Consider the following 23,905-nt stretch of genomic DNA (forward strand, 5'->3'; position numbering starts at 1 on the left):
CCACCGGACTCCTGCTATCTTCGGGCGGAAGCTGTGCGCGGCGCTTCCGCTCCCCCCCCAACAGGAAGATCTGTTGGCCATACGGCCGCAGCAGCGCTTCCCCATGTGTGCAGTGATGGCGCACTCATCCACACATACACATTCAAGCTGTGCACGTGCTTGAATGTGTATGTGTGGATGAGAATGGGAGTGTGTGTGTGTGGGGGGGGGGTGAAAACTGGGTGTGTATGTGGGTGAGAATGAAAGCTTGAATATGTGGGTGAATGGGAGCTTGAATGTGTGTATGTATGGGTGAGAATGGGAGCCTGGGTTTGTGGGTGGGTGAGAATGGGAGCTTGAATGTTTGTATGTGTGGGTGAGAATGGGAGTCTGGGTTTGTGTATGAGTGAGAATGGGAGCTTGAATGTGTGTATATATGGGTGAGAATGGGAGTCTGGGTTTGTGTGGGTGGGTGAAAATGGGAGCTTGAATATGTGGGTAAGAATGGGCGCTTGAATGTGTGTACGTGTGGGTGAGAATGGGACCTTAAATGTGTATATGTATGGATGAGAATGGGAGCTTGAATATGTGTATGTGTGGGTGAGACTGGGAGCATGGGTTTGTGGGTGAGAATGTGAGTCTGGGTTTATGTGTGTGGGTGAGAATGGGTGCCTGGATGTGCGTCTGTGTGTTCATAAGAATATAAGCCTGGGGAGGGGTGAGAAAGTGAGAGCTTGTATGTGTGTCTGCAGAGAATGTGAGCTTGTGTGTGTGTGGGGGGGGGGGGAGAGCATATGAGAGTGAGAGCTTGAGTGTGTGAGGGGGAGTCTGTGAGAGAAAGTGTGTGTGTGTGTGTGGAAGGGAAGAAGACAGTAATAGAAGAAAGACACTGAAAAGGAATTAGGAAATGAGCTACAAGGGAAAAAATGGGAAAAAGAGACCAGGACCAACTGATTAGAAAAATACAAAGATCAGACGACAAAGGTAAAAAATATGTATATTTTTTGAGATGTTAGCAATTTAAATATAAGCAACACAACCGCTCTCTCAAAATTTATGGAAGGTAGTAGCAGTGTATAAAATCATAATAATAAGAAGGGTAAAGTACCACAAATCACCGTGAATTATGTTTGTATCATTAAGTAGACCTTATACTTAGGCGTAGATGTGAATGCTGTTCTACATAATTTGGCATTATTTATCAGTAAAAAACAACTAATAGACCTGCATGCCTACAGCCCACCCATGTTAACCTTGTGCCCACCCAAAAAATCAATTCTGGCTACACCACTGCTGCAGAGGGCTAAGAAAGGCAGCCCGTCTACCCCAAGCTTCTCCATCATATATCTAGTGTCACTCCTCAATTTGTGAACTGCACACTGTTGGAGTCAGTTTTCCTTACTTTGGCTGAGCTTGTCTATAGAGGATAGGCCATATGGATTCAGAGTTTTCACCCAGACACAGACTGAAGGTCACAGGCCAACCTCTGAGTGAACTCCTATTTACTGTCTTGCACTGTGAAATATTTTCGAACAGGGCAAGAGTCTGTTTATTTTAGTTATTCCAGTAGGTCTATGATGAGAAAGCAAGCAATTAACTTATACTGACGCCTGAGAGAGAAAGTGAAAGCCACACAGCTGCGCCTGAGATTGATAAGAACACAGAGGGAGGGAACACCGCTGCTTTCCCAAGCATTTTAGTGCATAAAGGAGAAATAACAGCGAGAGAGAGAGAGGGAGAGTGCGCCTCTAGACGAGAGAGCACAAGCTAATCCTTTGCAAACGTAAGCTTTTTGTCATTATCTACCATTACTTCTGTATGATCTGATTTTATTTGTTCTATCCTCCTATTGCTCAAATAAACTCACTTTCCTAAGTACCTGGAACCGTGATGTGCTGAATCAAAGTTTTCATGTGGCTCTTTGAGCAGGGGATAAGCTCCTGGGTTCAAACCCCCAGGTATAATCCCAGTATCTATATGTGTCTATATTGGGTAAGCCCCCCCCCCCCCCAAATTAGACCTGTGTGCACGCAGGTGATAAGCACCTCAGGTCAGATCCCCCGGGCAGAATGCCAGTGTGCACGGTCTGAACCCGGAACACATGCGCACAGCGTTAATTAGGGGATACGCGAATAAGTCAAGGCTCGAGCACGCCAAGCAGATATTAAAAGCCGCCCGTACATGCACGTATCTCCTGTAACGCGCACATCTACAAAGTTTTCAAAAAGGGGCAGGGGGGGTGGGCATTTCGGGGCGTGAATCAGAGATGTGCGCCTACATACTTACATACCTGGGTGCGCTCCCAGATGCCCTGCCGTGTGAGTTTACTTCTACTCTGTGAGTTTACTTCTACTGTAAGTTATAAAATAAAGAAAAATAGGCAGATGTGTGAGGTGATTTAAGGGTCGGGGATAACTGGGGGCGGGGAGTGAAGGTTATTAAACTAGGCGGGTTTGGAGGACCTACTCCTTAATCAGGTGAACTGGGGATAAACTGGTTTAACTGGCAATCGCGTTGGCATGCGCCACTTTTAAAAACGCCCAACTTATGTGGTAGAAGCAGGATTTGCGCGCACATGCACGCAACCACTTTAAATTTGGCGCCCGTGTGCACGCGGCCAGAACTATTTTATAGCATGCGTGCACACGTGTGTTGTAAAATAGCTACAGCCCTGGGCACAAATGTGCACCCGCGTGCCAGTCTGAAAGTTACCATCCCGTCTTTGTGAAGATAAAAAAAAGATGAAATGTCTGAGTCTTAATACAATAATCCTAAAATTTAGGATTTAGGTGGTGCCATAAAGACTATGGAGACAAATGATGTAAGAGGCATCTGTCCAACGAACTCACCTTTCAGAAGAACGTAAGTTAGAAAGTTTGCAAATTTATGGTTTTTGTGAGAAGGTACAATCTTCACAAGAGAAGCTGATGCTGGCTTTCAAAGCGTTTAGTCTTAGTGAGCCCTTCTGAAAATTTACTAGCGTTGATTCCCTAAATTTAGGAATCTAAAAAGTGGGCGGCACTGGCTACAGAGGTAGAGTTAGGGCAAGAAAAAAAAAGTTAGGACCATAGTACTGATGTGCAGCACTAGGCAACTAATTGAAGCGCGTGAATCTAGAATAATGAGCAGCAGGCCTGAATCTAAGTGAGTTTTGACCTGAAAATGTAGGTTCCCTAAGTTAATTTGAAAATAGGTGCTTAAGTTAGGCACCTAACTTGGGCGACTAAATTTAGGGACTCAGAAGTCAATATTCAGTAAGCCGGTGAGTGACAAAGTTCTCCAGGAAAGAATACACGCATAACTTTTCATGGATATTCAGCGGGCTTTACACACACACAAGTCTCTGGCTGAAGGCATTTGGATAAAGGTAGGACTGCTGTGCTGTTTTTCCAACCAGACTTGTGTGTAACTTTAGCCAGCGAGCATTCAGGATGTGCACTCACTGGTTAAAGTTTAGCCCCTGCCCCTGGATCGTCCCTTTATTGTCCAGGCTAATGTTGTATGCACAGGGAAAATATTCTAAAATCAGCTTTTGTGCACATAACTCCAAAGTTGCCCACACAAAAAAAAACTTGACTTTTGACCTATCCGCTTTTTTTTGAATACTGGCCTCATTCAGATTTATTCCGGAAGGTTTTTATGCCTATGGTAATAAACACTGACATCTTGCCTTCATTATATTTATGACACCGATTCAAACTCACGTAGAGAGAATTCCGTAGCCTTTGCCCAAATGGGAATCCTATCTCCGGTTTGAATAGTCGCGAGTTAAAATCGACTTTCCTCTGAACAAATTCTGTGTCGCCCGTCTGCTTTCCATACGGATAAAGCGCAACAGCTGCAACAAATAACATAGAGTTTTCATGGACAGTGAGCAATTACTTCATTTAATAAAGATCTCTGTTTTACATATTTAAATACTGAGAGAGATTGAGAGAGAGAGAGAGAGAGAGACTATATTGAATTGTGAAACATTATGGGATAAAGAAGACTTTAAAATCTATTCAACTTCTCTCCATGGATGCAGAACCCGAAATATTGCCATACACCTTAAAATGCCCTCAAATAAATAAATGATGTTCACCCCCAGCTTCTGGGTGGCTCTTCCAGATTTTGACTGTTGTATAAGAGAGGGCAGAGGATTTGTGCTGCTACGTACAACATAGCACATGTACATTCACTGGTACAAGTTATAGCATTTTACATCACAACTACCTTGACAGAGTGTGATTCTATTCATCCTTTAGGAAACGCTTGGCAGGAGCTCAGTAAAATATAACATTTTGTAAGCCAGAGAAAAAAAAAAAAAAAGTGCCACGTGTTCCCAATTGAAAGTACTGATGGCTTTTATGAAATCTCAAATTTTGCTGCAAATAGATTTTGAAAGCTAATTAATTTATCATAGGTTTTTTGGAAGGTTTTGGGAAATGAACGAACCTTCTGCCTGGAGATTAACTGAGGCCATGCACTTCATATCTATTACAGTCGTGCTGACCAGTCCTGTGGATCCCTAAAGACTGCAGAATGGAAATGAAGAAAAAGGTCCATGGGAGTAACCTGCTTGATGGCAATTACTGCTGTTAACAATTTGTATGGGGATCACTACCCTTAACCATTAAACCTTGATGCATTTAATGCAACTGCTCTCCTCTTTGATATCACTCTCCACTTTGATGGCATGGGGGGGAAAAGGGAAATTGGATTCAGAGGACAACCAACTTGGGCTCCGACTTTTACTGTCTGGGGTACTGATACATAGACAGAAGAGGAAAAGCCCGGGACTGCTTCTAGGGCCAAGTTCAAAAGCAGACCACATCAAGCAGCATTGTCTACATTTCCAAGAAGGCTCCTCGCCCAGTAAAAATGTTGCTTTGTTAATATATAAGGCTTGGGGGTAACCTGCACAGAGCGGCAGTTACTACCCTTAACAGTAACAAGGGGGTAATCTGTACAGAGTGGCAGTTACTACCCTTAACAGTAACAAGGGGGTAATCTGTACAGAGTGGCAGTTACTGTCCTTAACAGTAACAAGGGGGTAATATGTACAGAGCGGCAGTTACTATCCTTAACTGTAACAAGGGGGTAATCTCTACAGAGCGGCAGTTACTACCTTAATAGTAACAAGGGGGTAATCTGTACAGAGCGGCAGTTGCTATCCTTAACAGTATCAAGGGGGTAATCTGTACAGAGTGGCAGTTGCTATCCTTAACAGTATCAAGGGGGTAATCTGTACAGAGCGGCAGTTACTATCCTTAACAGTAACAAGAGGGTAATCTGTACAGAGCGGCAGTTGCTATCCTTAACAGTAACAAGGGGGTAATCTGTACAGAGCGGCAGTTGCTATCCTTAACAGTATCAAGGGGGTAATCTGTACAGAGCGGCAGTTGCTATCCTTAACAGTAACAAGGGGGTAATCTGTACAGAGCGGCAGTTGCTATCCTTAACAGTAACAAGGAGGTAATCTGTACAGTGTCAGGTAACTTATTACCATAAGAAACATGATGGACAGATTGTATGGATCATTTGGTCTGTTTCTGCCATCAGTACTATGTCACAGTCTTTAAGCTTATACATATCTTCGCTGCAAATCAGTATCACCGCGGTTCTTCTTAGTTATAAAAGTAGTTGGATAGTTTTATTAGGTTAACCAATGCTAAAAGATGCAAACCGTCTGGGCTTACCCCAAGGACTCTTCCTCGGACATTGTACTGGGGCCTTTTCATTTTATTAACGAGTTGGGCTCCTGATTAGAGTACTGATACCAACACACACCACCTTAAAGAGAACCTTTTACTGGGAAGAGGCAGATCAACCTCTGTGTTCATTAGGGGGTTCGGGTTAGGTATTTGTAGTGCCAGCACACTGAGAAGGGTCCACAAGACATCTACAACAAAATAAACGACCAGCTCAAATAAATGAAAACTGTAGCCAATACCGCTGCCTCACCATCGTCCAAAAAGCAGAACAAATTCTATTGTAGATTTGTGATGACGTTAAATATAATACGAATTTTTCTTATATTAAAAGGACTTACAAAGGAAGAAAGCCTCAGGTCTTTCTCCAGCATTTCTTTATCTTTGCTTCTCTTTTAATCAGTTATTCTCCCTCTCTTTGTTATTCCTCCATCATCTCCTTTCCCTGATACCTTTACAAAATAGCTTTTGTTGTTTGTTCATAAACATTTCTCATCCTGAATGGAAGGGAAATACAGTATCTATTCTACTTACAGTTGAAAGCATTTGTTGTAGTAGAGGCTCTTGTACTTGTAAGCTGCTCCTTTCTTGTTGGGATGATTATCTTGGTAGATGATGAAGTGGATGACTGTATTGTTGTACTTGCAATAATACTATTGTTATTATTGGTTGGTGTTGCATTTCCACTGGTGGCAGTATGAGATATCACCGTGACTGTCTGACGTTCAGATAGAGTAGAGCTCTCATTACGTACTACAGCAGATATACTACTTGGAAGCAATGTGTTTGCAGAGCCAGACACAGCAGATGTGGCATTGTATGAAGGAATAGAGTTTGTGTTTGTTGCTGGTGTGACTGAAGTTGTGTGACCTTCAAGCACAGCAGAGGTGATACTATGTGATGGAGTGGAGTGTATACTTGTTGCTGGTATGACTGAAGTCGTGTAACCATCAGGCACAGGAGATGTGACATTGTTTAATGGGACTAAGCCTGGGTTTGTTACTGGTGTGACTGAGGTCATGTGTCCATCTGGGACAGAAGAGGTGACATTTGTTTGGGTTGTGCTTGCCACTATGGCTGGATTAGCTGATGTCCTACTGGTACTGAGTGTAACATAAGTGAATGGGATGGGGGTTGTACTTGTATTAATTATGACAGATGATTGAATGGTGCTGCCATTTGTGATGGTGAATCCTGTAGGTATACTACCTGTTCACAGAAGAAAGTCAAGACATAAAATTTGTTAAGTTATTTCTGTTAAAAGAGCACTGACGTGCATCATCAATGGTGACAGCAAATTGGTGCAACGTTACAATCAGTTTTGGATATAAGGATGTGAACATTCTCATTCATTTGATATTTATGGTAATCAAACTCTATATTTTAAAGAAATAAAAGTCAACCAACAAGCTGCAGGTGATTTTGGCTTATTGGACTAATATATAATAATATGTGAATAGAGCAGGTGAGTGCAAAACGAGCTCAGGATTCCTGTTACCAGAACATACAAGGTAAGAGTTGGTGTAAAATCGGTATTTATATTACAAGTCAATCATAGAATTAGTGAAAGGATAGGGAGAAAAAATGAATAGTAGTGCCTGGGGTACCCTTCCATCATCTAAGTGTTCAAGGTTTATATGATTGTTTTAATAGCGGAGGAACTGTGAAAGGAAAGAAGCAGGCAAAGGAAGGGAAGAGACACAAAATTGCATTTGATGACAGCTGGGACACCACTGCGCCAAGTCTCTCTGAGCTCAGTTTTCAAAATCTAAGGGCCTCCTTTACTACTAAGCAAAGCATTTCTCCCATGGACATAGAATGGGAGAAAGGCCTTAGTGAATCAGGGCCTTTAGTCAGGGCTTGGGTAAAATATGCATTTTCATATCCCAGTTGGAAAGTCAAGAATCTGAGCACGTTTCAGCAGCTGCTTTTCGTGTGGGACACGTACATTTAGACAGCAGGCTCGATGGGTCTCCTTCAGTCGTCCACTTGTAATTTTGGAGAACATTGTTGGGCATCTAAACGTTACATCATTAACGCAGCTAAATGAGCACCAAATATTCACGCATGTGAGCAGGAAAGGGATTTGTCTGGGAGTTTTTCTCTTAAGGTTTCTATTTTTTTTTTTTTTTTTTTGGCAACTTTGCATGCCTGAGGCAAAACATATATTTGTACTGGTTGCCTGAGCAAATTTCTAAAGCAGTCTTTGACTTCCTAATTCCCCACCCAGCCTCTGTTTGACCACTTGCTATTGACATTTTACATAATGTGCTCTCTTCCCTTTTCGTAATGATCATGATACAGGTCCTAATTATATTTTGTAGCATTTTTAATTGTCTAAGGGGCTCATTTACTAGGCTGGTAAACCTGGTTAATGCATAGATAACGCATGGAATTTGAAATTCCATGCATTATCTATAGTGCAGGAAACCTGGCGCAACACAGCTTAATTTAAAGAGCTGCTTTGCATGCAAAAGCCAAGCTATTCTATGGAAAATTAACGGTCCCTCGAAAGGTGCCGGGAGCATTGGAACACTAACGCACAATCTGATGTTCCCGGGGTCTTCTTCAAAAGGGGCCAACCGAACCCATAAACCCCAAGTGACTAAATTCCTGAAAGGCCAATGCGATGCCCCCCGAGAGCCAGAAGAAATAAAAGCAAGTCCCTACCCTACCCAGCCCTGCCCTCACAATACTTAAACCTCATCTCCCTGTCCCCAAAATGCCCCTCTGTCCCCCCACTCCCATCCCACTCAGGACCCACCAGTGTCCGTGATAGCCCTGGTGGGGTCCAGCTGCAGCCCCATAGCTCCATTTTCAAAATGGCGCACCTTTGCCCCTGTGACGAGATTTGTGGAGAAGCCTGGATGGGGATACAAGAAACGGATTGTAGGGGGTCAGCTGGGTACTTCTGACTCAACCTGGCTCCGTCAGAGACAGGATGTGGGGCCCGATGGACCCCCCCCCCCCCCCCTAGTCTGATCCAGCGTGCCGCTTCTTATGCTCTTATCTTCTATCTGTTTTTGTGAGAAAATGATTTCTGAATGTTGAGTTTTATTACTAGGGATGTGCATTCATTTTAAACGGTTGGCATATCCAAACTGAAAATGACCTTGCATGAAAATACCTGAAAAATGTTTTGTATTTGCAATTGTTTTGGGTTTTTTTTTAATGTGCTCCACAAGGCCCTCCAATCCCCCTCCCACCTGGCTGGTCTGAGCCAAGCTGACATGAACAGCGGCCTCCCTGGGACCCTTCAACACCCTCCTGCCCTACAAAGCAAGCCCGAGGGCCTGAGCCAAGCCAGGCTGGTGCCTCCTCGAGCTCCTCTGACCACCCTCCAGAAAGCTTGCCAGGGCCATACATTTGTTCAGCTGTACAAAAGGCAACGGCCGGCCCCGTGACGGGCACCAATGCGACATCATTTTGGAGCTGGCCTCGGTCCAGCCGATGGCATTCTTAAGAAGAATGGGATGAAGCAGGAGTGAGCAAGCATCTCTTCTGCTCCTTTCTAGGCCTTTGACCCTCTCAGGCCGGGGCGAAGTGGGGGCCAGGGAAGTGACAGGCCACAGGAGGTTTTCTGAGGGAGGGGGAACAGGGAGGCCACAGCTTGGCTGGGCTCAGCATTGTCAGGTAGGCCTGTGCCCCAAGACTTGCCTTGCATGGTGGGAGAGTGGTGGGAGGACCCAGGGGGCCCTGGCAGCCAAATAAGCCCGGGCCCTGAGGCTTACTTAGCAGGATGGGAGAGGGAGTGGAGGGTTTTGGGGAGACCCGTTTCCTTCTTTTGTTTTGGGGATTCCTTTTTGTTGTTTTAATGTTTAATTCGGTTCAGGAAATGAAAAAAAAAACTGAAATAAACATTAAATAAAGAAATAAAGAAAAAACTGAGAAGAAAAAAAAGCACTGAAATGAAAAAAAAAAAAAAGTACCAAAACAAACTGGGGCCTGCACATCACTATTCCGTACTAATATCAGGAATTATGAGGTGAATGTACGTCAGTGTGGGGAGCAGGAAGTTATGGGTAACTAAAGGCGAGGAATTCAGCTGGACATGCCCAGATATGAGGAGGACAGCGTTTTCTCCCAGCAACCTTATCTCAGTAGGTTTAGCAGAGCAGCGCTCAGTATGGGTGCTACAAGGCTAAACTGAAGCCCCCCGCCCTGGAATACCCTCTACCATTTTTCTTCTTACACAGCTTAAATGTTACCCAAGTAAAATCACAAGAAAGAGAGAAATGTTCAAAGAAAGGATTTTGTCTTGCTAACTAAAAAGTAACCCAGAGAAATCTCTTGAATGTTTTTGTGTTACTAAAATATGTTTTAAGATGCTGTAACCTGCCTTTGGGCATTTCGATGAAAGGTCAATTCTGAATCGAAGAAAATAAATAAATACATTACTTTTTGTCTGTGTAGCTGTGCTGATGTTCTCCCTCCACACTGTGCTGCTCTCAGGTGTCACATAACTCGTGAAGCCAGGTGAGCTCGAAGAAGCTGATGGATTGTTGATTCCAGCTGTGGCGGTGTTTCCAGTTGTAAAGGGGCTCTCGCTTTCCCCTCTGCTGGTTACTGCCCTGCTGCTCTGACTTACAGTGTAAATAACGGAGCTGGCAGATCTGGTCCCTGCTTCAGTACTGCTGCTCTCTGACACTGGGACAGAGATTCCTGTTGCTGAAGTCCTGGACTCTTTTTCTGTGTTACTTACAGGGGTAGCAGAGTTGGTCCCTGCTGCAGTACTGGTGCTCTCTGTCACTGGGGTTTTACTTCCTAATACTGATGTATGGCTCTCAGTTACTTTGTTAGTCACAAGGCTGCTAGATTTAGTCTCTGAGACAGTACTGGTGCTCTCTGACATTGGAACTGTCCTTCTTATTATTGATGTACTGGTCTCAGTTTCAATGTCACTAAGAGGGGTGGCAGAGCTACTCACTGATGTAGTACTGGTGCTCTCTATCACTGGAACTGCACTTCCTATTACTGACATGCTGGTCTCAGTTACCATGTTACTTACAGGGATTCCTGTGCTGGAGTCTGCTGCAGTGCTGCTGCTCTCTATCACTGGAACTGCACTTCCTATTACTGACATGCTGGTCTCAGTTACTATGTTACTTACAGGGATTCCTGTGCTGGAGTCTGCTGCAGTGCTGCTGCTCTCTATCACTGGAACTGCACTTCCTGTTACTGACATGCTGGTCTCAGTTACCATGTTACTTACAGGGATTCCAGTGCTGGAATCTGCTGCAGTGCTGCTGCTCTTTGACATAAGAAATGTGCCTACAATTTCTGATGTGCTGCTTTCAGTTACTAAGTTACTTACTGTGATACTAGACCTGGTCTCTGCTGCAGTATCAGTGCTCTCTAACCCTCTGATTGTTGCAGTACTGGTGTTTTGTGTCATTGAGATTGTACTTGCTACTACTGATGTGTGGTTCTCAGTTACTATGTTGCTTAATGGGGTGCTAGAGCTATTTTCTATTACTGTACTGGTGCTGTCTGTCACTGGGACTGTAGTTCCTATTACTGATAAATGACTCTCAGTTACTGTGCTACTTATTGGGGTTCTAGAGCTATTTTCTGTTACTGTACTGGTACTCTCTGTCACTCGGAGTGTAGGTCCTATTACTGATATATGGCTCTCAGTTATTGAGCTACTTATTGGTGTACTAGAGCTATTTTCTGTTGCAGTACTGGTATTCACTGTCACTGGGATTGTAGTTCCTACCACTGATGTATGGCTCTCAGTTACTGTGCTATTTATAAGGATACTAGCGCTAGTTTCTGTTATTGTACTGGTGCTTTCTGTCAGAGGGATTGTGGTTCGTATCACTGATGTATGGCTCTCAGTTACTGTGCTCCCTATTGGGGTACTGGCGCTTGTTTCTGCTGCAGTAATGGTGCTCTCTGTCACTGGGACTGTACTTCTGATTACAGATGTATGGCTCTCAGTTACTGTGCTCCTTATTGGGGTACTAGAGCTAGTTTCTGTTGCAGCACTGGAGCTCTTTTTCATTGGGATTGTAGATCCTATCACGGATGTTTGACGCTGTGTTACTGTGCTAGCTGTTGGGGTGCTAGTGCTAGTTTCTGTTACTGTACTGGTGGTCTCTATCACTGGGATTGAAGTTCCTATCACTGATGTATGGCTCTCATTTGTGCTATTTATTGGGGTACTAGAACTATTTTCTGTTACTGTACTGCTACTCTCTGTCACTGGGATTGTAGATCCTGATATATAGCTCTCAGTTACTGTGCTACTTATTGGGGTACTAGCATTATTTTCTTTTACTGTACTGCTGCTCTTTGTCACTGGGATTGTAGACCCAATTACTGATATATGGCTCTCAGTTACAGTGCTACCTATTGGGGTACTAGTACTTGTTTCTGTTACTGTACTGGTGGTCTCTGTCACTGGGATTGTAGTTCCTATCACTGATGTATGACTCTCAGTTATAGTGCTGGCTATTGGGGTACTAGCGCTAGTTTGTTTTGCTGTACTGCTGCTCTCTGTCACTGGGATTGTAGTTTCTTTTACTGATATATGGCTATCATTTATTGTGGTACTTATTGGTGTACTAGAGCTATTTTCAGTAACCTTGCTGCTGCTCTCTGTCACTGGAATTCTAGTTCCTATTACAGATAAATGACTCTCAGTTTTTGCGCTACTTATTGGGGTACTAGAGCTAGTTTCTCTTACTGTACTGCTACTCTCTGTTACTGGGATTGTAGGTCCTATCACTGATGTATGGTTCTCAGTTACTGTACTGTGTATTGGAGCACTAGCGCTAGTTTCTATTACTGTACTAATGCTCTCTATCACTTCGATTGTGGTTCCTATCATAGATGTATGGCTCTCAGTTACACTGCTATCTATTGGGGTACTAGCGCTTGTTTCTGTTACTGTACTGGTGGTCTCTTTCACTGGGATTGTAGTTCCTATCACTGATGTATGGCTCTCATTTGTGCTATTTATTGGGGTGCTAGAGATATTTTCGGTTAATGTACTGGTGGTCTCTGTCACTGGGATTGTAGTTCCTATCATTGATGTATGACTCTCAGTTATGGTGCTAGTTATTGGTGTACTAGCGCTAGTTTCTGTTGCAGTTCTGGTGATCTCTTTCACAGGGATTCTGGTTTCAATTATTGATGTATGATGCTCTGTTACTGTACTATTTATTGGGGTACTAGAGCTAGTTTCTTTTGCAGTATTGGTGCTCTCTGGCACTGGGAATGTAGTTCCCACCACTGATGTATGGCTCTCAGTTACTGTGCTACTTATTAAAGTATTAGCGCTAGTTTCTGTTACTGTACTTGTGGTCTCTGTCACTGGGACTGCCGTTCCTATTACTGATGTATGGCTCTCAGTTACTGTGCTATTTCTTGGGGTTTTAGAGATATTTTCTGTTGCAGTACTGGTGCTCTCTGTCACTGGGACTGTACTGATTACAGATGTATGGCTCTCAGTTACTGTGCTACTAATTGGGACACTAACGCTAGTTTCTGCTGCAGTAATGGTGCTGTTTGTCATTGGGATTGTAGTTCCTATTACTGATGTATGCCCCTCAGCTATTGTACTACTTATTGGGGTACTAGCGTTATTTTCTGTTACTGTACTGCTGCTCTCTCTCACTGGGATTGTAGTTCCCATTACTGATGTATGGCTCTCAGTTATTGTGCTACTTATTGGGATTCTAGCACTAGTTTCTGCTGCAGTAATGGTGCTCTCTCTCACTAGCAATGTAGTTCCTATCCCTGATGTATGGCTCTCAGTTACTATGCTAGCTATTGGGCTACTAGTGCTAGTTTCTGTTACTGTACTGGTGCTCTCTGTCACTGACATTATGGTTCCTATCATTGATGTATGGCTATCAGTTACAGTGCTACCTCTTGTGGTACTAGCACTTGCTTCTGTTACTGTACCAGTGCTCTCTGTCACTGGGATTGTAGTTCCTATCACTGATGTATGACTCTCAGTTACTGTGCTAGCTATTTGGTTACTAGCACTAGTTTCTGTTGCAGTAATGGTGCTCTCTGTCACAGGGATTCTGGTTTCAATTACAGATGTATGATGCTCTGTTCTTGTGCTACTTATTGGGGTACTAGAACTAGTTTCTTTTGCAGTATTGGTACTCTCTGGTGCTGGGAATGTAGTTCCCACCACTGATGCATGGCTCTCAGTTACTGTGCTACTTATTAAGGTACTAGCACCAGTTTCTGTAACTGTACTTCTGGTCTCTGTCACTGGGATTGTCGTTCCCATTACTGATGTATGGCTCTCAGTTACAGTGCTACTTCTTGGGGTTGTAGAGATATTTTCTGTTGCAGTACTGGTGCTCTCTGTCACTGGGACTGTACTTCTGATTACTGATGTATGCCCCTCAGTTATTGTACTACTTATTGGGGTAGTAGCATTATCTTCTGTCACTGTATTGCTGCTCTCTGACACTGGGATTATTGGAATACTAGCGCTGCTTTCTGCTGCAGCAATGGTGCTTACTGTCACTGGGACTGTACTTCTGATTACAGATGTAGGGCTCTCAGTTACTCTGCTACTTATTGGCATACTAGCACTAATTTCTGCTGCAGTAATGGTGCTGTCCGTCACTGGGATTGTAGTTCCTATTACTGATGTATGCCCCTCATTTATTGTACTACTTATTGCGGTACTATCGTTATTTTCTGTTACTGTACTGCTGCTCTCTGTCACTGGGATTGTAGGTCCTATCACTGATGTATGGTTCTCAGTTACTGTACTGTGTATTGGAGCACTAGCGCTAGTTTCTATTAGTGTACTAGTGCTCTCTATCACTTCGATTATGGTTCCTATCATAGATGTATGGCTCTCAGTTACACTGCTATCTATTGGGGTACTAGCGCTTGTTTCTGTTACTGTACTGGTGGTCTCTTTCACTGGGATTGTAGTTCCTATCACTGATGTATGGCTCTCATTTGTGCTATTTATTGGGGTGCTAGAGATATTTTCAGTTAATGTACTGGTGGTCTCTGTCACTGGGATTGTAGTTCCCATCATTGATGTATGACTCTCAGTTATGGTGCTAGTTATTGGTGTACTAGCGCTAGTTTCTGTTGCAGTTCTGGTGCTCTCTTTCACAGGGATTCTGGTTTCAATTATTGATGTATGATGCTCTGTTACTGTACTATTTATTGGGGTACTAGAGCTAGTTTCTTTTGCAGTATTGGTGCTCTCTGGCACTGGGAATGTAGTTCCCACCACTGATGTATGGCTCTCAGTTACTGTGCTACTTATTAAAGTATTAGCGCTAGTTTCTGTTACTGTACTTGTGGTCTCTGTCACTGGGACTGCCGTTCCTATTACTGATGTATGGCTCTCAGTTACTGTGCTATTTCTTGGGGTTTTAGAGATATTTTCTGTTGCAGTACTGGTGCTCTCTGTCACTGGGACTGTACTGATTACAGATGTATGGCTCTCAGTTACTGTGCTACTAATTGGGACACTAACGCTAGTTTCTGCTGCAGTAATGGTGCTGTTTGTCATTGGGATTGTAGTTCCTATTACTGATGTATGCCCCTCAGCTATTGTACTACTTATTGGGGTACTAGCGTTATTTTCTGTTACTGTACTGTTGCTCTCTCTCACTGGGATTGTAGTTCCTATTACTGATGTATGGCTCTCAGTTATTGTGCTACTTATTGGGATTCTAGCACTAGTTTCTGCTGCAGTAATGGTGCTCTCTCTCACTAGCAATGTAGTTCCTATCCCTGATGTATGGCTCTCAGTTACTATGCTAGCTATTGGGCTACTAGTGCTAGTTTCTGTTACTGTACTGGTGCTCTCTGTCACTGACATTATGGTTCCTATCACTGATGTATGGCTCTCAGTTATTGTGCTAGCTATTGGGGTACTAGCACTAGTTTCTGTTAATGAACTAGTGCTCTCTATCAGTTGGATTGTGGTTCCTATCATTGATGTATGGCTCTCAGTTACAGTGCTACCTGTTGTGGTACTAGCACTTGCTTCTGTTACTGTACCAGTGCTCTCTGGGATTGTAGTTCCTATCACTGATGTATGACTCTCAGTTACTGTGCTAGCTATTTGGTTACTAGCACTAGTTTCTGTTGCAGTAATGGTGCTCTCTGTCACAGGGATTCTGGTTTCAATTACAGATGTATGATGCTCTGTTCTTGTGCTACTTATTGGGGTACTAGAACTAGTTTCTTTTGCAGTATTGGTGCTCTCTGGTGCTGGGAATGTAGTTCCCACCACTGATGTATGGCTCTCAGTTACTGTGCTACTTATTAAGGTACTAGCACCAGTTTCTGTAACTGTACTTCTGGTCTCTGTCACTGGGATTGTCGTTCCCATTACTGATGTATGGCTCTCAGTTACAGTGCTACTTCTTGGGGTTGTAGAGATATTTTCTGTTGCAGTACTGGTGCTCTCTGTCACTGGGACTGTACTTCTGATTACTGATGTATGCCCCTCAGTTATTGTACTACTTATTGGGGTAGTAGCATTATCTTCTGTCACTGTATTGCTGCTCTCTGACACTGGGATTATTGGAATACTAGCGCTGCTTTCTGCTGCAGTAATGGTGCTCACTGTCACTGGGACTGTACTTCTGATTACAGATGTAGGGCTCTCAGTTACTCTGCTACTTATTGGCATACTAGCACTAATTTCTGCTGCAGTAATGGTGCTCTCTGTCACTGGCAATGTAGTTCCTATCACTGATGTATGGCTCTCAGTTACTATGCTAGCTATTGGGCTACTAGTGCTAGTTTCTGTTACTGTACTGGTGCTGTCTGTCACTGACATTGTGGTTCCTATCACTGATGTATGGCTCTCAGTTACTTTGCTAGCTATTGGGGTACTGGCGCTGGTTTCTGTTGCTGTACTGGTGCTCTCTGTCACTGGGACTGTACTTCTGATTACTGATATATGCCCCTCAGTTATTGTACTACTTATTGGGGTACTAGCATTATTTTCTGTTACTGTACTGTTGCTCTCTGTCACTGGGATTGTAGTTCCTATTGCTGATGTATGGCTCTCACCTTTTGTGCTACTTATTGGGATACTAGTGCTAGTTTCTGCTGCAGTAATGGTGCTGTCTGTCACTGGGACTGTACTTCTGATTACAGATGTATGGCTCTCAGTTACTGTGCTACTTATTGGGATACTGGCACTAGTTTCTGATGCAGTAATGATACTATCTGTAACTGGGATTGTAGTTCCTATTACTGAGGTGTACCCCTCAGTTATTGTATTACTTATTGGGGTACTAGTGTTATTTTCTGTTACTGTACTACTTTTCTCTGTCACTGGGATTGTAGTTCCTATTACTGAGGTGTACCGCTCAGTTATTGTGCTACTTATTGGGATACTAGCGCTAGTTTCTGCTTCACTAATGGTGCTCTCTGTCACTGACATTGTGCTTCCTATCATTGATGTAAGGCTCTCAGTTACTATGCTAGTTATTGGAGTACTGGTGCTGGTTTCTGTTGCTGTAATGGTGCTCTCTGTCACTGACATTGTTGTTCCTATCACTGATATATGGCTCTCAGTTACTATGCTAGCTATTGGGGTACTAGTGCTACTTTCTGTTGCTGTACTGCTGCTTTCTGTCACTGAGATTGTACTTCCTATTACTGATGTATGGCTGTCATTTACTGTGCTAGCTATTGGGGTACTAGTGCTTGCTTCTGTTACTGTACTAGTCGTCTCTGTCACTGGGATTGTAGTTCCTATCACTGACGTATGATTCTCAGTTACTGTGCTAGCTATTTGGGTACTAGCGCTAGTTTCTGTTGCAGTAATGGTGCTCTCTGTCACAGGGATTCTGGTTTCAATTACTGATGTATGAAGCTCTGTTATTGTGCTACTTATTGGGGTACTAAAACTAGTTTCTTTTGCAGTATTGGTGCTCTCTGGCACTGGGAATGTAGTTCCTATCACTGATGTATGGCTCTCAGTTACTATGCTAGCCATTGGGCCCCTATTGCTGGTTTCTGTTACTGTAGTGGTGCTCTCTGTCACTGACATTGAGGTTCCTATCACTGTTGTATGGCTCTCAGTTATTGTGCTAGCTATTGGGATACTGGTGCTGGTTTCTGTTGTACTGGTGCTCTGTGTCACTGACATTGTGGTTCCTATCACTGATGTATGGCTCTCAGTTACTGTGCTAGCTATTGGCGTACTGGTGCTGATTTCTGTTGCTGCACTGGTGCCCTCTGACACTGACATTGTTGTTCCTGTCACTGATGTATGACCCTCAGTTATTGTACTACTTATTGTGGTACTAGCGTTCTTTTCTGTTACAGTACTGCTGCTCTCTGTTACTGGGATTGTAGTTTCTATTACTGAGGTATGGCTCTCAGTTATTTTGCTACTTATTGGGATACTAGCGCTAGTTTCTGCTGCAGTAATGATGCTCTTTGTCACTGGGATTGTAGTTCCTATTACTGATGTTTGCCCCTCAGTTATTGTACTACTTATTGGGGTAACAGTGTTATTTTCTGTTACTGTACTGCTGCTCTCTGTCACTGACATTGTGGTTCCTATCACTGATGTATGGCTCTCAGTTACTGTGCTAGCTATTGGGGTACTAGCGCCAGTTTCTGTTAATGAACTAGTGCTATTTATCACTTGGATTGTGCTTCCTTTCATTGATGTATGGCTCTCAGTTACAGTGCTACCTATTGCGGTACTAGCACTTCTTTCTATTACTGTACTAGTGGTCTCTGTGACTGGGATTGTAGTTCCTATTACTGATGTATGACTCTCAGTTACTGTGCTAGCTATTTGGTTATTAGCGCTAGTTTCTGTTGCAGTAATGATGCTCTCTGTCACTGGGACTGTACTTCTAATGACTGATATATGCCCCTCAGTTATTGTACTACTTATTGGGGTACTAGCATTATTTTCTGTTACCGTACTTCCGCTCTCTGTCACTGGGATTGTAGTTCCTATTACTGATGTATGGCTCTCACTTTTTGTGCTACTTATTGTGATACTAGCGCTAGTTTCTGTTGCAGTAATGGTGCTGTCTGTCACTGGGACTGTAGTTCCTATTGCTGATGTATGCTCCTCAGTTATTGTACTATTTATTGGGGTACTAGCATTATATTCTGATACTGTACTGCTGCTCTCTGTCACTGGGATTGTAGTTTCTATTACTGATGTTTGGCTCTCAGTTATCGTGCTTCTTATTGGGATACTAGTGCTAGTTTCTGCTGCAGTAATGGTGCTCTCTATCACTGGCAATGTAGATGCTATCACTGATGTATGCCTCTCAGTTACTATGCTAGCTATTGGGCTCCTAGTGCTAGTTTCTGTTACTGTACTGGTGCTCTCTGTCACTGACGTTGTTCCTATCACTGATGTATGGCTCTCAGTTACTGTGCTAGCTATTGGGGTATTGGTGCTGTTTTCTATTGCTGTACTGATGCTCTCTGTCACTGACATTGTGGTTCCTATCACTGATGTATGGCTCTCAGTTACTATGCTAGCTATTGGGGAACTGGTGCTGGTTTCTGTTGCTGTACTGGTGCTCTCTGTCACTGACATTGTTGTTCCTATCACTGATGTATGCCCCTCAGTTATTGTACTACTTATTGGGGTACTAGCGTTATTTTCTCTTACTGTACTGCTGCTCTCTTTCACTAGGATTGTTGTTCCTTTTACTGATGTATGGCTCTCAGTTATTGTGCTACTTATTGGGATACTAGCGCTAGTTTCTGCTGCAGTAATGGTGCTCTCTGTCACTGGCAATGTAGTTCCTATCACTGATGTATGGCTCTCAGTTACTGTGCTAGCTATTGGGGTATTAGCGCTAGTTTCTGTTAATGAACCAGTGGTCTCTGTCACTGGGATTGTAGTTCCTATCACTGATGTATGGCTCTCAGTTACTGTGCTACCAATTGGAGTACTAGAGCTGCTTTCTGTTACTGTACTGCTGCTCTCTGACCCTGGGATTGTAGATCCTATCACTGATGTATGGCTCTCAGTTACTGTGCTAGCTATTGGGGTACTAGCACTAGTTTCAGTTAATGAACTAGTGCTCTCTATCACTTGGATTGTGGTTCTTATCATTGATGTATGGCTCTCAGTTACAGTGCTAGCTATTGCGGTTCTAGCACTTGCTTCTGTTACTGCACTAGTGCCCTCTGTCCCTGGGATGGTAGTTCCTATCACTGTCGTATTATTCTCAGTTACTGTGCTAGCTATTTGGGTTCTAGCGCTAGTTTCTGTTGCAGTAATGGTGCTCTCTGTCACAGGGATTCTGGTTTCAATTACTGATATATGAAGCTCTGTTATTGTGCTACTTATTGGGGAACTAAAACTAGTTTCTTTTGCAGTATTGGTGCTCTGTGACTCTGTGATTGTAGTTCCTGTTACTGATGAATGGCTCTCACTTTTTGTGCCACTTATTGGGATACTAGTGCTAGTTTCTGCTGCAGTAATGGTGCTGTCTGTCACTGGGACTGTACTTCTGATTACAGATGTATGGCTCTCAGTTACTGTGCTACTTATTGGGATACTAGCACTAGTTTCTGCTGCAGTAATGATGCTATCTGTCACTGGGATTGTAGTTCCTATTACTGATGTATGCCCTTCAGTTATTGTACTACTTATTGGGGTACTAGCATTATTTCCTGTTACTGTACTGCTGCTCTCTGTCACTGGGATTATAGTTCCTATTACTGATGTTTGGCTCTCAGTTATTGTGCTTCTTATTGGGATACTAGTGCTAGTTTCTGCTGCAGTAATGGTGCTCTCTATCACTGGCAATGTAGATGCTATAACTGATGTATGCCTCTCAGTTACTATGCTAGCTATTGGGCTACTAGTGCTAGTTTCTGTTACTGTACTGGTGATCTCTGTCACTGACATTGTTGTTCCTATCACTGATGTATGGCTCTCAGTTACTGTGCTAGCTATTGGGGTACTGGCTCCGGTTTCTGTTGCTGTACTGGTGCTCTCTGTCATGGACATTGTTATTCCTGTCACTGATGTATGCTCCTCAGTTACTGTGCTAGCTATTGGGGTACTAGCGCTAGTTTCTGTTAATGAACTAGTGGTCTCTGTCACTGGGATTGTAGTTCCTATCACTGATGTATGGCTCTCAGTTACTGTGCTACCAATTGGAGTACTAGAGCTGCTTTCTGTTACTATACTGCTGCTCTCTGACACTGGGATTGTAGATCCTATCACTGATGTATGGCTCTCAGTTATTGTGCTAGCTATTGGGGTACTAGCGTTATTTTCTGTCACTGTACTGCTGCTTTTTGACACTGGGATTGTAGATCCTATCACTGATGTATGGCTCTCAGTTACTGTGCTAGCAATTGGCGTACTAGCGCTAGTTTCAGTTAATGAACTAGTGCTCTCTATCACTTGGATTGTGGTTCCTATCATTGATGTATGGCTCTCAGTTACAGTGCTACCTATTGCGGTACTAGCACTTTCTTCTGTTACTGTACTAGTGCTCTCTGTCACTGGGATTGTAGTTCCTATCACTGATGTATGGTTCTCAGTTACTCTGCTACCAATTGCAGTACTAGAACTGCTTTCTATGACTGTACTGTGGCTCTCTGGCACTGGGAATGTAGTTCCTATCACTGATGTATGGCGCTCAGTTACTATGCTAGCCATTGGGCTACTAGTGCTAGTTTCTATTACTGTACTGGTGCTGTCTGCCACTGACATTGTGGTTCCTATCACTGATGTATGGCTATCAGTTACTGTGCTAGCTATTGTGGTACTGGTGCTGGTTTCTGTTGCTGTACTGCTGCTCTCTGTCACTGACATTGTTGTTCCTATCACTGATGTATGTCCCTCAGTTACTGTGCTAGCTATTGGGGTACTAGTGCTAGTGTCTGTTAATGATCTAGTGCTATCTATCACTTGGATTGTGCTTCCTATCATTGATGTATGGCTCTCAGTTACAGTGCTACCTATTGCGGTACTAGCACTTTCTTCTGTTACTGTACTAGTGCTCCCTGTCACTGGGATTGTAGTTCCTATCACTGATGTATGGTTCTCAGTTACTCTGCTACCAATTGCAGTACTAGAGCTGCTTTCTATGACTGTACTGTGGCTCTCTGGCACTGGGAATGTAGTTCCTATCACTGATGTATGGCGCTCAGTTTCTATGCTAGCCATTGGGCTACTAGTGCTAGTTTCTATTACTGTACTGGTGCTGTCTGTCACTGACATTGTGGTTCCTATCACTGATGTATGGCTCTCAGTTACTGTGCTAGCTATTGGGGTACTGGTGCTGGTTTCTGTTGCTGTACTGCTGCTCTCTGTCACTGACATTGTTGTTCCTATCACTGATGTATGTCCCTCAGTTATTGTACTACTTATTGGGGTACTAGTGTTATTTTCTGTTACAGTACGGCTGCTCTCTGTCACTGGGATTGTAGTTCCTATTACTGATGTATGGCTCTCAGTTACTATGCTAGCTATTGGGCTACTAGTGCTAGTTTCTCTTACTGTACTGGTGCTCCCTGTAACTGACATTGTGGTTCCTGTCACTGATGTATGGCTCTCAGTTACTGTGCTAGCTATTGGGGTATTAGTGCTAGTGTCTGTTAATGATCTAGTTCTATCTATCACTTGGATTGTGCTTCCTATCATTGATGTATGGCTCTCAGTTACAGTGTTACCCATTGCAGTACTAGCACTTGTTTCTGTTACTGTACTAGTGGTCTCTGTGACTGGGATTGTAGTTCCTATCACTGATGTATGACTCTCAGTTACTGTGCTAGCTATTTGGTTACTAGCGCTAGTTTCTGTTGCAGTAATGGTGCTTTCTGTCACTGGGACTGTACTTCTGATGACTGATATATGCCCCTCAGTTATTGTACTTCTTATTGGGGTACTAGCATTATTTTCTGTTACTGTACTGCTGCTCTCTGTCATTGGGATTGTAGTTCCTATTACTGATGTATGGCTCTCAGTTACTGTGCTACTTATTGGGATACTAGCACTAGTTTCTGCTGCAGTAATGATGCTTTCTGTCACTGGGACTGTACTTCTGATTACAGATGTATGGCTCTCAGTTACTGTGCTACTTATTGGGATACTAGCACTAGTTTCTGCTGCAGTAATGATGCTCTCTGTCACTGGGATTGTAGTTCCTATTACTGATGTATGGCTCTCAGTTACTATGTTAGCTATTGGGCTACTAGTGCTAGTTTCTCTTACTGTACTGGTGCTCTCTGTCACTGACATTGTGGTTCCTGTCACTGATGTATGGCTCTCAGTTACTGTGCTAGCTATTGGGGTACTAGTTCTAGTGTCTGTTAATGATCTAGTGCTATCTATCACTTGGATTGTGCTTCCTATCATTGATGTATGGCTCTCAGTTACAGTGTTACCCATTGCGGTACTAGCACTTGTTTCTGTTACTGTACTAGTGGCCTCTGTGACTGGGATTGTAGTTCCTATCACTGATGTATGACTCTCAGTTACTGTGCTAGGTATTTGGTTACTAGCGCTAGTTTCTGTTGCAGTAATGGTGCTCTCTGGCACTGAGAATGTAGTTCCCACCACTGATGTATGGCTTTCAGTTACTGTGCTACTTATTAAGGTACTAGCACTAGTTTCTGTTACTGTACTTGTGGTCTCTGTCACTGGGATTGTCGTTCCTATTACTGATGTATGGCTCTCATTTACTGTGCTACTTATTGGGATACTAGCACTAGTTTCTGCTGCAGTAATGATGCTTTCTGTCACTGGGACTGTACTTCTGATGACTGATATATTCCCCTCAGTTATTGTACTACTTATTGGGGTACTAGCATTATTTTCTGTTACTGTACTGCTGCTCTCTGTCATTGGGATTGTAGTTCCTATTACTGATGTATGGCTCTCAGTTATTGTGCTTCTTATTGGGTTACTAGTGCTAGTTTCTGCTGCAGTAATGGTGCTCTCTATCACTGGCAATGTAGATGCTATAACTGATGTATGGCTCTCAGTTACTATGCTAGCTATTAGGCTAATAGTGCTAGTTTCTGTTACTGTACTGGTGCTCTCTGTCACTGGGATTGTCGTTCCTATTACTGATGTATGGCTCTCATTTACTGTGCTACTTATTGGGATACTAGCACTAGTTTCTGTTGCAGTAATGGTGCTCTCTGGCACTGAGAATGTAGTTCCCACCACTGATGTATGGCTTTCAGTTACTGTGCTACTTATTAAGGTACTAGCACTAGTTTCTGTTACTGTACTTGTGGTCTCTGTCACTGGGATT

At 43.3% G+C, this 23,905-nt stretch overlaps 2 protein-coding genes across 2 annotated transcripts in view; both read right to left on the reverse strand.

Moving 5' to 3' along the window:
- MUC4 (mucin 4, cell surface associated) overlaps positions 1-13,080 on the reverse strand; it is a 102,025-nt gene extending 88,945 nt beyond the window's left edge. The window contains exons 1-3 of the mRNA XM_029616199.1: positions 10,071-13,080; positions 6,207-6,881; positions 3,684-3,817 (exon numbers count right to left, since the gene is read on the reverse strand). Coding sequence (XP_029472059.1) covers positions 3,684-3,817; positions 6,207-6,881; positions 10,071-12,708 — 3,447 coding nt within the window. The 5' untranslated portion in view covers positions 12,709-13,080. The remainder of the gene's footprint in view (positions 1-3,683; positions 3,818-6,206; positions 6,882-10,070) is intronic.
- Positions 12,786-21,864, reverse strand: LOC115099610 (uncharacterized threonine-rich GPI-anchored glycoprotein PJ4664.02-like). The gene is made up of 2 exons (XM_029617342.1): positions 12,978-21,864; positions 12,786-12,796 (listed from the first exon to the last, which is right to left on the reverse strand). The coding sequence occupies exons 1-2, from the start codon at positions 21,862-21,864 to the stop codon at positions 12,786-12,788; spliced, it is 8,898 nt and encodes a 2,965-aa protein (XP_029473202.1).
- Positions 21,865-23,905: the final 2,041 nt, after the last annotated feature.

This window comes from Rhinatrema bivittatum, chromosome 9 (genome assembly GCF_901001135.1).
Source record: "Rhinatrema bivittatum chromosome 9, aRhiBiv1.1, whole genome shotgun sequence".
Taxonomy (NCBI): Eukaryota; Metazoa; Chordata; class Amphibia; order Gymnophiona; family Rhinatrematidae; genus Rhinatrema; species Rhinatrema bivittatum.

Coding starts and splice junctions, on each gene's coding strand:
- LOC115099610 (XM_029617342.1), bottom strand. CDS start 21,864: ATGTCAGTGACAGACAGCACCAGTACAGTAATAGAAACTAGCACTAGT.